This window comes from Canis lupus, chromosome 37, assembly GCF_048164855.1.
Source record: "Canis lupus baileyi chromosome 37, mCanLup2.hap1, whole genome shotgun sequence".
In the NCBI taxonomy this organism is placed as follows: domain Eukaryota; kingdom Metazoa; phylum Chordata; class Mammalia; order Carnivora; family Canidae; genus Canis; species Canis lupus.
Window position 1 is genome coordinate 18151769 of NC_132874.1, and position 16247 is coordinate 18168015.

The 16247-nt window shown below is 34.6% G+C and overlaps 1 protein-coding gene and 1 long non-coding RNA gene across 2 annotated transcripts in view; both read left to right on the forward strand.

The window, feature by feature from the left end:
- The window catches only part of LOC140625978 (uncharacterized), a 35865-nt gene that overhangs the window by 12623 nt on the left and 6995 nt on the right, over positions 1-16247 (forward strand). The window lies entirely within an intron of this gene.
- Positions 13600-14358, forward strand: LOC140626057 (nuclear distribution protein nudE homolog 1). The gene has a single exon (XM_072813681.1). The coding sequence runs from the start codon at positions 13663-13665 to the stop codon at positions 14356-14358; it is 696 nt and encodes a 231-aa protein (XP_072669782.1). The 5' UTR covers positions 13600-13662.

A 16247-nucleotide genomic window follows, 5' to 3' on the forward strand; every position in this document is an offset into this window, starting at 1 on the left:
AGTTTTGAAAAAAATCTCATTAAAATGTCATTAAGATATAGGCTATTTAGAGGCTAATTTGGAAAAAAAAAGTATTATCTTTACAATGCTAGGTCTTTCCTATGAGCAGCATGGGTTATTCCCACGTCTTTTAAATCCTTTACTGAAGTTTAAAATGTTTCCCATACAGGTTCTACATAAATTTGGTAGGTTAACACCTAGTTTATATTTGGCATTGAATTTAGATTTTTTATCATGTTTTCAAACTCATGATTTCTAATTAGTTAATGATTGTATATTTCTGCATAACAAATATACTGTATTGGTTTAATAGCCTATAGAAATTTTCAGATGGCAACACATATCATTGTTATATGATAATTTTGTTTTCTTCCTTTGGATAATCATATTAATTTCTTTTTAAGATAAAAGATTATTTGTGAACATTAGCATCATTTTCTTGTTCCTGACTGTAACAGAAATGCCACTAACTATAAAGTGGCTATTGGGACATACTTATACAATATTAAGGAAGAATCCTAATAATTTATTAGGAGTTTTGTAAACAAATAGTTTTTCAAATTTTTCCTGTTGATGGGATGAATTATACAAACAGATTGTCAAATATTTTACCACTCTTGATTTCTAGGAAAAAAAAACCTTAATGGTAACATGTTATTGATAACTGTACATACTAAAATGTATTTATGGATATTTTTTCTAGCATTTTTATCTCTATGCCCAACTAAGTTTGGCCTATATTTTTTTTCCTTGGAGCAATTTTTGTCATTTTTGGTAACAAAATATTTTGCCATCGTTGTAACACAAATAGAGATGTTTCCTTTTTTTTTTTTTTTTGTATCCTTTGGAACATTTTAAAAACTAATGGATACAATGGGTCCTCAAAGAAGTGAAAAACATATTGCTTGTGCAATCACCCTGGCTTGGTGTCCTTTTTAATGTAATTGTTTAAATTTTTTAAAAAACCTTATTAATCATTCAAAAGTTTCCTCATTTTTGAATCAAGAAATATATGTATATATAATCAAGAAATATATATATAATCATCTCATTTATAAAAATATTGTACTAGTACACATTAAAACTTTTACACCTCTCCATGAGAGATACAGCCAGTTACCTACCCACGATCCATGGCTTCCTCTCCTTTACTGTATTTTGTTAAGCACAGCATTGTACTCAACTAAAAATGCTTAATCTCCCTGTCTCCTTTGCAATTAGGATTAGCCATGCAATGCATTTCTGGTCAGTGAAAAGTCAATGGGGAGTGCTGTCTTTTCAAATCAAAAAATACAACCCCATAAAGATAAAGCTTTGAACTTTCTTCCTGCCTGGACTACAGATGCAATGCCTGGAGGTGTACCACAAATCTTGTGACCACAAGGCTGATAGCCACAGAGAAAGAACAGCAAAATAAGAAGTTATAAGAAGTCCCAGTGCTTTTTTTTTTCCTTTCAGATTTATTAAGACATAATTGACATACAGCACTGGACATGTTTAAGGTATACAGCACAACCACTTTATTTACAGCAAAACAATTATCACTATAAGTTTGGTTAACATCCATGATCTCATATAAATAGAAAAGAGAAAAAGAAAGAGAAAAAGTATTTTTTTCCTTGAGATGAGAATTTTTAGGATCTCCCTGCTTAGTAACCTTTAATAGGCCACACAACAGTGCTAACTATAGTCATCATGTTGTACATTACGTCCCCAGTGCTTATTTATCTTACAACTGGAAGTTTGTACCTTTTGATCGCCTTCACCCGATAACCCCAACCCCCCACCTCCTTCCTCTAGTAACCACAAACATGATCTTTTGTGTGCGTGTAGGAGATCAGACAATATTTGTCTTTCTCTGGCTGACTTAGTGCACTTCAAAAGATGCCCTCAAGATCCATCCCTGTTCTCAAAAATGGCAGGATTCACCTATTTTTTATGGCTAAATAATATTCCAGTGTGTGGGGCAGGGTAGGTAGCATAAATATATATACCGTAAAGTCCTGGTGCTATAAGTAGTACTGAGCTGCCATTCCAGCTCTAGACTTCTTACTTCTAGAGTTCTTCTTACATGAGGAAAACAGAATTCTTATTTATTTAAGCCACTATAGAAGACATGATTATTTGCATCAAATACAGTTCTTAATGATGCACTCCATCTGCAGCTTAGAACTGGCTTTTTCAAGTATATACGCTATGCCACATATTGCTGTCAGCATTTTACATGTTTGTCATGTAAAATCTCCATAACTGTCCTATGAAGTAAGTGTGACTATCATCCTAATTTTATGTTAGAAGGAATAGAGATAGCTAACAGCTCACAGCAATAAGATTTAAATGCAGGAAATGGGGGCTTCAAATCCCAAACTCAACAATTCTGTATATAAAGCCAACCACGCATGAGGGGGGCACTTGACAGGATGAGCACTGGGTGTTATTCTGTATGTTGGCAAATTGAACACCAATAAAAAATAAGTTTATTATTAAAAAAATAAATAAATAAATAAAATAAAGCCATCCACGCAGTATCTGGTCCAAAATAAGTGTTCAATAAGTGGATGAAGTTGCTGACATTATCTTTGGCAACCACGTTATTATTAGATCTACAATAACAGAAATTTGAGTCCTCTGGCCTTCCTATCAGTCTTGCTAGAGACTATCTATCAATTGGCCGTTTAAGGAAAATAGCAGTTGGAATATTTTTTATCAATTAAATCCTTTTTCTATTTTGTAATTCATTAATTTTTGCCTTCACATTTTTAAATTACTGCTATTCCCTTTAATTTTTTGCATTTTTACATGATTTCAAATTGGTTTACTCAATGATTTTAAATATATTTTATAATAAAGCTGGTAAGGGCAATATATTTCCTCCCTAAGTATGGTGTGGATGTCAGTATTGATATACTTAATTCTAATTTTTTCCTTTTTGACTTAACACATAATTAGGAGAAATAAAGTAAAGCTGATTTCTCATTGATCAAGTTATAGCTTTTGATGGAATTAAATCAGTTACTAATTTTCATTTTAACTTGATTATGATAAAATGTTTATTCCTTGGGGAATTTATTTATTAAGTTGCTTCTTTGTGGCCTCATCGATTATCAATTTTTATGGATGTCCAAATGACACAGAAAAAGATCTATATCTTTTTGTAGGTTTCAAAGTTCCATATGCATCTATTAACCTTATCAATAATATTCCCTTGATCTTCTATGTATTTATTTGATCACATAGTGCGGGAAAATTGTCAAAATCTCTGACTAACATGTTTCCATCATCTCTTCCTTGTATTTTAATTGCTTTATTTTGTATATTTTGAGAACAGATTATTCAGCACATAAATATTGATGTTATATTTACCATCATTGTGAATTGTGTGCTTTTGCAATATAAAGGGGTTCTTTTTATTCCATGTAATTATTTTGGCCTTTGTCTGATTTTAATGTTCCTGAGCCCTGATTTCTTTTCTTTTCTTTTCTTTTTTTTTTTGGTTTCTTTTCATTTGCTTGATTCAACTTTAGTCTTTGTGTTTTTTATGCATTCACTTTTGTTCTCATAAATATTATACTTAGCCTTACTTTTGTCTTCTTGTTCTCTGTTTTCTGTTTTTATGTATCTTTTGTTACTTATTTGCTGTTTTGTTTTCCACACAGACAGCACTTGTCTGCTTTTTGTCTATTTCTTTTGAAAGATTTTTTTTTTTATTTTTAACTCTGTGGTTATCCTCAGAATTTTTCAAAATTATGTTCATGTAATTGTAAGAGTGACAAGTGATACAGAAATCTATTTAAGCCTTCGTATTTGGAAAATCTCCCCTCCACCTATTTCAGTCTTTATAAGTATTATCTCGGATTTTAAGTCCAGGGTTTCATTACATTACAGGCATACCTCAGAGATATTGTAAATTTGGTTCTGGACCATTGCAATAAAGTGAGTATCTCAATAAAGCAAGTCGACTGAACTTTCTGGTTTCCCAGTGCATATAAAAGTTATATTTACATGATATTGTAATCTATTGAATGTGCAAATGGCATTGTCAAAAAAAAAGTACATATCTTATTTTAAAAATAATTTATTGCTAAAAATTGCAGGCCATCATCTGAGCTTTCTGGAAGCCATAATTCCCAATCAACATAATAGATATAACAATAGTAAAAAAAAAAAAAAAAAAAAAAAAAACAATAGTGTAAATATTTGAAATGTTGCGAGAATTACCAAAATGTGACACAGGAACATGAAGTGAGCAGATGCTGTTGGAAAAATGGTGCCGATAGAACGGTTTTCACAAACTTTTAATTTGTTTTAAAAAAGAAAACAGTATCTGCAAAGTAAAATTAAGCGAAGCACAACAAAATGAGGTATGCCTGTCTTATTTTTGGTGTTTTCATCTATCTTTCAAGAGTAAGTTTTTACAAAATCTTACACTAATTTACATTTTTTTAAAAATCTTACACTATCTTAAATTGCTCCAAGTTACACTACTGTGTTTTCACCTCATGGTCACTGCACTGATTAATTTTCATCAACTGCACTTAGCAAGAATACACCATCAAAGTAAGAAATTACCTTGATATTTGGAGGCACAGGGGTGGCTTGGTAGGTTGGGCATCTGAGTCTTGATTATAGCTCAAGTCACAATCTCAGAGTCGTGAAATGAAGCCACACAGAGCTCCATGCTCAGTGGGAAGTCTACCCGGGATTCTCTCTCCCTCTGCCCCTCCCCACCACATATGCACTCTCACTTTCTCGCTCTAAAATAAATAAATCTTTAAAAAAAAATTTTTAAATTACTTTGACATTTGAAATATGGATGGACTGTTATGCCTCAACATTTGGCAAATCTTATCCTAACTTTTTATACCATACAAGAGAAATTTGAGTTAGGTTGGTCTGAGCTGATTGTCTTAGAATATTCACTTTTTATTAAGATATAATTAACATATCACAGAATTCACCATTTAAAGTGTACAATTCAGTTGTCTTTAGTGTACTCCCGAGGTTGCGCAACCATCACCACTATCTAATCCCAAAAGCTTTTCATCACCCCAAAAATAAACTCTGTACCCATTAGGAATCCCTCCCTCCTTCCCCCTTTTCTTCATCCTCTGGAAATCATAATATATCTTCTGTCTCTATGAATTTGTTTTTCCAAACATTTCATATAAATAAAATCATACTAGGTGGTCCTTGGGCCTGGCTTCTTTCACAAAGCATAACGTTTATAAGGTTTATCTGTGCTGTAGACATATCACTGCTTCATTTCTTTTTATGGCTAAATGATCCATCATATGGTGTTAATACATTTTGTTTATCCATTCATCAGGTGATGAATATTTGGGTGGTTTCTACTTGTAAGTGATGCTGCTATGAATATTCATGTATAAGTTTTGTGTAATTATATGCTTTCAAATCTCTTGGTTATATACATAGGAGTAGAGTTTCTGAGTCATATGGTAACTCTGGTAACTCTTGTTTAAGTTAAGAAACAACCAGACTATTTTCCAAAGTGGCTGTGCCACTTTACACTGTAAGCAGCAATGTATGAATCCCTTTCACTTTCTTCAAAACTTGTCAATTTCTGTTTGTTTATTTGTTTGTTCTTATTGCCGTTGTAGTGCGTGTAGAGTGATACCTCGTTGTGGTCTTGATTTGCCTTCCCCAAATGAAATTAAGCATCTTTTCATGTATCTAATGAGCATCTGTACATCTTTAGGGAAATCTTTTCAAAACTTTTGTCCATTATTTAATTGCATTATTTGTCTTTTTATTGTTGTTCTAACCTTTGTATATTTCCATACTAAATCCTTATCGGGTATATGATTTGCAAATATTTTCTCTCATTCTGCAAGTTGTCTTTGCATTTTCTTGGTAGTGTCCTTCAATGTGCAAGTTTTTAATGATGTGCAAGTTTTTAGTTTTGATGAGGTTTGGTTGACTTACTTTTTCTTTGACCGTGCTTTTGATATCATATCTAAGAAACTGTTGCCAGTTTAAGATCAAGAAGATATATGTGTACGTTTTCTTCCAAGAATATTGTAGATTTGGTTCTTAGATTCTTATGGAAAATTTGAGTTGTATTGTAGTATCAAATAAAATAGATGGAAATGGATAGTAGTTCATAGAGTAGACCTACAGCTTAGAAAATAGATATTTGGGGATGCCTGGGTGGCTCAGTGGTTGAGTGTCTGCCTTGGGCTCAGGGCGTGATCCCGGGGCCCTGTGATCAAGTCTTGCATCGGGCTCCCTACATGGAGCCTGCTTCTCCCTCTGCCTATATCTCTGCCTTTCTGTGTCTCTCATGAATAAATAAATAAAATATTTTTTAAAAAAGGAAGCATACTTAAAATCTTTACTTTTGGGAGTATAAATAACACATATAAGCTCAATAACGAATGGACTAGAATACACATGAACAAATATTAATTCATTTTCTACATGCTTTAACATATCCCTAATGTGGTTTAGATTTTATTTTTAATTTAGCTTTTAAAATGCTAACATGCTTTCACTGTCAACCTGCTAATGTCAGTATCTAGGTATATGCACCTAAATTCTGTGTTCATCCATCAATATAGTCAATTTTTTACATTTGTCTTTTTTGGTTTTGATGATAGATTTATAATTACAGATTAAGTTAAAGCTAAAAAGTCAGCATCTTTAATGTAACATTCTTTTTTTTTCCTTTTTGATTTTGTAGTATACAGAAAAATAATATGGCAACAAAATTTTCCCAACATTTTTACACCTATGAAAAATTTTTGCTTTTTCACATCATAGTCCTCATCAATCATCAATTTGGTTATTCATTCCAGCCCCTTTGCTAGGCACAAGTCAGCATCTTCAATTTGAGGATATAATGGAAAGAACGTTGTGTCAACTCTGCTTTGGGGGTTGAGAAGACACTATCGAATACTATTATTATTACCTAATAATGGAGGGAGGGTAGAAGTTTGATAGGTATAGAAGGATAGATGTAAGCTTCTCAGCTATCTTATTTTATTTTTGAAAATGAAAAAATCTCCAAAATTGCTCAGACTAGCAACACTATGTTTATTATTTTGAGCAATATTAGAGCCCCCAACACACAGTATAGCCTGAACCTTAGCCAGAAAATGCAGAGGTAAATAGTAATTATCTGGATGTTTTTCTTCCTTCACTATCCTTCACCCCACAAAGATGATAGATGATGATAGATTAGATAGATAGATACATTAAAAATAAACCTACTAGTAATTGAAAGGTAACTGGAAAAAAAGAAATTAATTAAAGAACATTAAAACTAGAAAGGAAGAAGTGATGGTTATAAGGAGCAAGGAAGGACTTCCATTTCCAACCAGGATTGATAAAGAGGAAAAGGACTCACCCTCTTTAAAAACTTAGAAAACCTGGGCAGCCTGGGTGGCTCAGCAGTTTAGTGTCACCTTTGGCCAGGGCATGACCCTGGAGACCTGGGATCAAGTCCCATGTCAGGTTCCCTGCATGGAGCCTGCTTCTCCCTCTGCCTGTGTCTCTGCCTTTCTCTCTGTTTCTCATGAATAAATAAATAAAATCTTTTTTAAAAAATTAGAAAACCGGACAAAATGTGTGACACTGTTTTTAAACATTGGATGATAGGGAAACATAGGAAGTGAATCTAACAATTTTCCCAGCCAACTTCCTGGAGAGAATTTCTATGCCACAATGTAGGGGGACAGAAACCCAAACAGAATCCCATGACTTAGCTGAGTTAGGGAGACAGAATGCAGAGTTTAGGGAGACGGAGGGCTAGGATTTGGGGCCAAATACCAAAGAAAGAACTAGACACAGAAAGAATTCCTTCTAGAGGTCTGAAAAAGGATTCTCTAAAGATTTTGCTAAGAACTGACCTGTAGATAAGTATAAGGATGTTATGCAAGATCAGAAAAAGTCCCCCCTGTAAGAAGTAGGAAAAACAAACTCTTTAGCCTCGAAGAAGGCTTGGAATAGTTCATTTTTTTTCAGGAACCAATGTGCAAATACATCTCAATACACAGGGAATTCAGTAGAGTCCTAAAGAACATACATATTGCATTAGGAGTGAGATCAAACTAGCCCTAAAGCAAAGACATCTCAGGACCAACCCCAGCAAAGCTTAAAAGTAAACAAAGAAATTATAAAACTCTTTCAAATCACTTAGTATTATCCTAAAACAAATCCCAGTAACATTTAATGGAAGATTTTAAAAATTAACATCAAAAAAACAAAATTCATTTTATCCAATATCTAATCAACAGTTATTGGGCATGCTTTCTGGTTCTGGGATAAGATGGAATAGAAATTTCTCCCTATTCCTCCAATTGGGTATAGCTAAAAAAAAAAAAAATACAGAACAAAACAAAAAACCCTGAACATTATATATAAAGCAAGCATAAGACAATTTTGAAATATATAGAGAAGAAGGCAGGCCAGCTTGGTGTCCAAAGAACACCACCAATGAGTTCCCTAGGTCTTCCTTTGGCTTAACATGTCCACACTGGGTGCTAAAGAATCCAGGAAACCAGAAATGCCAATGGATACAAACAATAAACAAAAAATCTTCAAGAATATTCTGCTCTTTTATTCTAGCCAAAGGACAAGGAAGACTACTTTTAAACAACCACCACTTTATTTCAGCTAAACACTATGGAGAAAAACCTCAGCTCCATACTTTCCCTCAGCAAATGCTGCATGGGAAGTCTAGTCTTCCATCTTCACTGGACTGTAATGAGGCCAAGTTGATGTTGGATTTTCTGATTGGGGACCTAAAATTTCATCACTGTCCTGCAGTAATGAGCCCTAATTTCCTTATGGTATCAAAGGAGACCATATAAAGAATGGAATTATTTAGGTAAAATCATTTATATTCATTTCCTTGTTTAAAATTATATGAGTAGAAAGTATGAGAGAAAAATACAAACAAATGACACATTTCAATACAAATCTAATATTTTAATATCAATTTTGGTCTAGGTCAATGATTCCTACCTTCACAGAGTTAGAACGTTTTTCATCCTTTTTGAGTTTCATGTTGTTTTTAAAATTAAATTCCATTAAAATCAATTCATTTTAATTTTTTAGATTATGCATGTAAAGAAGTAGGAAAATGACACAGAACAAAATAAATAACGACACAGTAATGACACAGATGATAGAAGAGCATGAAATGAGACTATGTGCTCAGTGTGTGCAAGAAGATATAGGTATCCACAACGTGATGAAGAGAGAAATGAAGGATACAAAAAAAGACCCAAGAAGAATCTCTAGAGATACAATATGTCAAATGGAAAATATAATGGATTGGATAGATTATCCCAGCAGATCATACACTGGAGAAGGAAACATCATTGAACATTACTGAAATTATATAAAGGGAAACATCAAGAAAAAAGTATTAAAATTAACACAATGTCAATGAACCATGGAACAGATCTAGCAGTACTATGTATGTAAAAATGGGATCCCAGAAAAGAAAGCAGATAATATTTTTGTAGAAATAGCGAATGAAAAATTTCCAAATAATGATTAAAACTAAAAACTAACATGTCCCAGAAGTTCATGAAACTCAAGCAAAAGAAATGTGATAAAGAGTACATCAAAGTGCATCATAGTCAAATTTCTAAAAACTGCTAATAAAGAAAAACATTTTTAAAGCAGTTAGAGAAAAAGGATGCATTACATACAGAGGAACTATTGAAAACTATGAAAATAGACTTCTTGTCAGAAATTATGTAAGTCAAAGGACAATGGAGAGATATCTTTAAAGTTTTAAGAGAAAAACTATCAGTTCAAAAATCTATGCACATCAAATATAATTTTTAAAAATAAAGATGAAAGGAGAAATTTTTCATACTAACAGCAGCTGGGTGAAATCATCACCGCAGTACTGCACTATAAGAAATGTTAAAGAAATTACTTCAGGCAAAATTAAAATAAAACTGTACAGAAATTTGGATCTATACAAAGGAATAAAAGTGGAAATGATAAATATGTGGTAAATATGAAAGGCATTTCCTTTCTTTTTAAATCTTCTTAAAAGATAATCAGTGGTTTAATGGAAAAATAAAAATGAATTGTGAGATTTATACTATGTATAACTATGAACATTGTGTGAACTGCCAGACACTGATGTCAGGAGCGTAACAGAACCTGAGGGCAATAGAAACTTCATTTTTGGAATCCTCCCAGATTTTGCCCCATGCATCTCTTCCCTTGGCTTATTTAATGTACCCTTTCCCACAACCACAACTATGAATGCCATAGCTTTAAGTGAGTTATATGAGTTCTAGTGATTATCAAACCTGAAGTTGATTTTGGGAACCCCCTTGAACTTGCAGTTGGTGTTGGAAACTTTGAGAAGACTTGGAAGCATAAAGGATTATACCCTCAAACGTTGCATCCCGGCAACTCCAGGTAACAACACAGAAGAAAAGTACAGACCAATGTTCCTGTTAAATATTTAGGCAAAAATCTTTAACATAATTTTAACCAACAGTCTTAAACGTCTATGGTGAATTGATTTTCAGTAAAGGCACCAAGGCAAGTCAATGGAAAGAGAAACGTTTTTTCAACATAAGGTTCTAGAATGATGAAAATCCACATGCATAAATAAATATCCATCATTACCTCTCAGAAATGAGCTCATATAATCTAATGTGACAGTTAAAACTACAGGAAGCCCAGAAATAATATGGGGAGAAGTCTTTGCAGACTTAGGTTAAGCAAAGTTTTCATAGAATAAAAGACAGAAAAAGCATAAACCTGTAAAACTGATATATTGAACTCAACGAAGTTAAACTTATTTGCTCTTCTAAAGACAACAAAAGGCAAGCCGCACTCCAAGGGAAAGTACATACAAAGCATTACATACAGAAGGTTAATACACAGAATATTTTTTAAAGAATTATAATTCAATAATAAAAAAATGAACATCCCACTTTCAAATTGGAGCAAGAAAATTTTGAAGCAAACAAATATATATGGAAGGTAAATAAACATGTAAAATGCTATTAATCATTAGAGAATTGCAAATAAAGGTAATTTGACACCACTACACACATTAGAATGGATAAAATTTTAACTTTGACAATTCCAAGCATTGGTGAGAACACTGATACCATCTGGAACTCTCATTCATATCATTATGGGAATGAAAAATGATACAAATATTTTGGAAAATAGTCTAACACTTTTTATAAATTTAAACATTACTTACCATACATGCTAATTATCAATGTGCTGTGTTAGGTTCAAATTCATCATCATTCAGTAGAAGGCACAAAAGAGACATTGCAGGAACTAGGGGTTTCTCTTCTCTGTTCTGGTCTGCTGTGTTTTGTGGGGTTTTTTCCTTGTTCTTGCCGCACAACCCATCAGCAGTAACTATATGGGGTTATCCAGTGCTGTATGCTCCAGGTGCCCAGAACTTTCCACCCTTTGCAACAATTTGAACCAAACTACTGCCTTGTTATGGTCTTCCTGATGTGGACACAATATTCTGACAACTTCATGCTCACAATAGCAATGCTACTGCCTCTCTGTACCTGCTCCCCATCTTCAGCTCACCTATAACCCCAGAACATTATCTCTTAATTGCCTGGCAACTATGGACCAGCTTTGACCATAGCAACCTGGTGAACCTCTTCACCATCCAGTAGGCCACAATAATACCTTGTCCTGTTAAGTTTAACTCCCACTAGAGGAAGGCTCCCCCTCTCAACTTTATCATTCTGTGGGTATTCACCCTCATTCCTGTAATACCCTTTAGAGTTCCCTTTATATTTGTATAGTGACTTTCCTATTATAACTTAATAATTCCTTATACTCCCACAACTTAAATTACTATGTAGTTTCTTCTCCTGATTGAACCCTGGCTGATAGACCATATGATTGGTTCATCTGCTCCTAGGAATTTGCTCTAAAAAAGACACATGTAATTTTTATTTAGCAACTTTCAAGATTTTCTTTGCTTTAGATTTTCAGTGGCTTGATTGGATGTGGTCATCTTTGTGATTATCCTGCTGGAGTTTGTCAGTTTCTTGAACCTGTATATTCAAATCCTTCAGCAAATCTGGACTTTTTGAGCTGTGATATCTTCCAATATTTTTTTCTGCCACATTGTCTTTCTCTTCTACTTCCTGAACACTAATCATATATATTTTAAACATTTTGGACCTTGTCTCTGTAACAAGTGTCTGGGTTCATTTTTTATATTTAAGTACTGACAGCTTTTAAACCAAGCCCTTCTCCTTTCCCTTTCTATCCTACATATGGAGAAGCTGATAAGAAAGCCTCTTTAGATACCAGCAGGAGACTCAAATCACTACTCTGTTGCTCTTTCCAAATCAGCTTGAAAGGACTGCCCAGCTCTCCCAAATGGCCTTGCTGTATAAATAATAAACTTTTCATACCTCTTAGTGTATGTGTGTGGGGTGGGGTAGGTATCATCAGTCCTTAAACAGATTTTGGGTTGTGGATCCATCTACTGTTTTAAGATGGATGGCCACAGTAGTCTTACAAGGACTTCTATTTTTTTTTTTCTGAGTTACAGATTAAATAATTTATATTAATTGTTAATCAGTTTTCAAATAAACTGACTCATGTTCTAAACCATATATGTTGTTAAGACCCTAAAAGATTATTTTTTGAATATTGCATTTTCCTGTTCTACATTTTCTGTTCAGTCCTTTTTTATAGTCTGTATTCCTATCCCGAAGTTTACTACATTTTCATTTATTGTGAACATATTACCTTTTATTGTCAACATACAATTCTATACACAGTTATCTTTCAAAATGAAGGAAAAATAAAAAGCTTATCAGTATATAAATATCATTGTGTTGTCATTGTGTTGTACCCTGAAATGAACATAATGTTGTGTCAATTATACCTCAATTTTAAAAATAAAAAAAAACTCAGAAACATCTGGAAAAAAATTATCAAATAAAATGGTAGAGAAGCTATCACCAGAAGACTTCCAATAAAGGAAAATTTCATGAATTTATGAACAGGAGGGAAATAATCCAAGAGGAAAAAATCTACTCTGCAAGAATTATTGATAAGCTAAATATAATAGAAAATATGTAAGAAAAATATTTGAAAAATTGATTAAATGAAGAAATAAAAGTAACTTATAATTTAGCTAGAACTAAAATACCTGTCAACAATTGGATGTAATTTCACGGGGCTGATCAAAACTAATGTATTCTAAGATGCTCCTATGATTCAAGTGTAGGGAATACTCTTGGGCTTTGTAAATATCTTTGTAATTATCTTAGGCTTTGTTAAAAATACATATTGAATAGTTAGATTATGGATTAAAAAATAAACATAGAATTTCCAAACAGGTTTAAGAGGGAAAAATGAATAAAATGAATAAAAATAGACAAAAGAAAGTAATAATCAAAAAGAAGGCAAGGAAGTGGAGCTACAACAATAGAAATGGGGAGATATCATGGAAAGCAAACAATGATATAGCCCAATCCAAATAAATAGTACAATAAATGTAAATGGACTACACCCTGCAGATCAAGACAAAGATGGCCAAACAAGATTAAAATTCAAAATATTATACGTTGCTTTAACAAGACACATCCACGCCCGTCCTTGCGGACCGCTCCCAGACACCATGCCACAAGGAGAGTGACCTCTTCCTTTGTTTTCACAATGGAAGACTCGGGAAAGACTTTCAGTTCTGAGGAGGAAGAAGTGAACTACTGGAAAGATCTGGCTATGACCTACAAGCAGAGGGCAGAGAACACGCAGGAGGAACTCCGAGAATTCCAGGAGGGAAGCCGCGAATATGATGCTGAACTGGAGACGCAGCTGCAACAGATTGAAACCAGGAACAGGGACCTCCTGTCGGAGAATAACCGCCTTCGTATGGAGCTGGAAACCATCAAGGAGAAGTTTGAAACTCAGCACTCCGAAGGCTACCGGCAGATTTCAGCCTTGGAGGATGACCTTGCCCAGACCAAAGCAATTAAGGATCAACTTCAGAAATACATCAGAGAGCTGGAGAAAGCAAATGATGACTTGGAAAGAGCAAAACGGGCCACGAACATGTCTCTGGAAGACTTTGAGCAGCGTTTGAATCAAGCCATTGAAAGAAATGCCTTCCTGGAGAGTGAGCTTGATGAGAAAGAGAATCTCCTAGAATCTGTTCAGCGACTGAAGGACGAAGCCAGAGATTTGCGGCAGGAGTTGGCTGTGCAGCAGAAGCAGGAGAAGCCCCGGACCCCCATGCCTACCTCGGTGGGAGTCGAAAGGACAGACACAGCTGTGCAGGCCACTGGCTCTGTACCATCCACTCCCATAGCTCATCGGGGACCCAGCACTAGCTGGGTCAAGATGTTGCTTTAGGAAATCCACGGAAGCTGAAGCCCCGGTGTCCCTTTGCGGGAATCGTACCTTTCTTCCCCTCTTTAAACTAGGTTTTTGTGTTTTGAAGCTAGTTTGAGAAATAGGAGCAAACAGTCACATTAGCCAATGAGGCCATTGCCCGTGGCCCCAAGAAATGTTGTATGGTAATCCCCATCCTCCTTGCTGGTGTGTTGCAAATGGGACAGGGACAAACCGGAGCCTGTGGAAAGGGTGCTAAGGTGTGGATGCTGAGGCTACCCCATCATTGTGAGCTGACCAGACCCCCGAATGGTTTTGAGATGCGTTTTTAATATCTGGAGATGCCGTAAAAGTGGGATGTGAGCCCATCTCAGACTCAGGCTATCTTCTAGAACAAAACTTTGCTCTGTGGCACAGGAAGGGTCTGTGTGATGAAATCATGTCTAGGAGAGCAGAGTAGAATAGACACATGCCTTTTAAAAAAGAAACTAGGGTGTAGTGTGCCTCTGGGACATCTTAATCTGCCTCTTACTGAGGCATTTGGAGGTGTGCTTGTTTCAGAGGGGATCTTGTGTAGACCAAGTCAGTTGGAAAGTTCGCATCCTCTTTAGATCAATCCTGATCGTTAGTTTTCCTGGAACTTCTGCCCTGGCCTGAGGTTGACTTTTGCTTCAGGACCCTGACAGTCTTTGGGGTGGCATGGCCTTATGAATTCAGCCCTTAAGAGCAGGACTTCATTCAAAGCTTTGATAAAATCATCAGGGTGACCTCCAAATAAGATTAAACCACAGGATTGTTGTGGAGTTTAAGGGAGTTGTCTATAAAATGTCAATAAAGCTATAGAAGATATGACTACAAATTAATAACTTAAAGCTAATATTTAAATGGAACTGTACTCCGGATATGGAGAAGATACATTCTGTATAGGTCATACATGAAATTATTGATGGTATGGAAACACTGTGAACCATGTGTTAAGCCACAAAGCTAGCTTCCAATAATTTTAAAGAATTTGTATCATACATCACAAATTCCCGATGACAATGAAATTATCTTAATATTTGGTACAAAAAAAGGTAACTAAGGAAATAACACATGTTTGGAACTTAAAAATGCTCTTTTAAATACCTTATTTCAAAGGAAAATTCATAGTGAAATTGGGAAATACTTAATATTCAATAACAAACTCATGATAAAAGGTAGATATGCCTTCAGAAATTGCATTGATTGAACAGAAAATAAAATTGTAAACAATTTTATGTTAGCAAATGTAAAAATGAGAGGAAATAAAACTAGATGAAATGGATAGATTCCTTAAAAATGTGGCTTACCAAAACAAACACAAGAAGAAAAATATAGTAATAGTCCTCTTATCATTAGAGAAATTAATTCATAACTAAAACATTTCCCACAAATAAAATACCAGTCCCAGATAACTTTCCATAGGTCTCCACCAAACAGTAAAGGAAAGGGCAAATCTAAGATTCCTCTTTCAGAAAACAAAAAAGAGGGAATTGCCCCCAATTTATTTGATGAGACTACCATAACCTTGATAACCATTAAAACAAACAGTAAAAAAATTGGAATGTATTCAGCAATCTCATTTATGCATATTGATGCTGAATTTGTAGAGTAAGTATTATTATTTCAAACTTAGCAGGAAAACCTAACTATATCCGTTTTTAGGGCTGCTATATCAAAGTACCAAACATGGGCAGTTTAAAATAACAGAGGGGAGCTTGAGTGGCTCAGTCAGTTAAGCAACTGACTTGGCTCTAGTCATGACCTCAGAGTCCTGGAATCCAGCCCCAAGTGGGGCTCTGTGCTCAGAGAGACTTCTGCTTGTCTTCCTCTCTCCCTGCCCCTCCCCTTGCTCGTGCTCTCTCTCTTTCTTTCTTTATCTCTCTCTC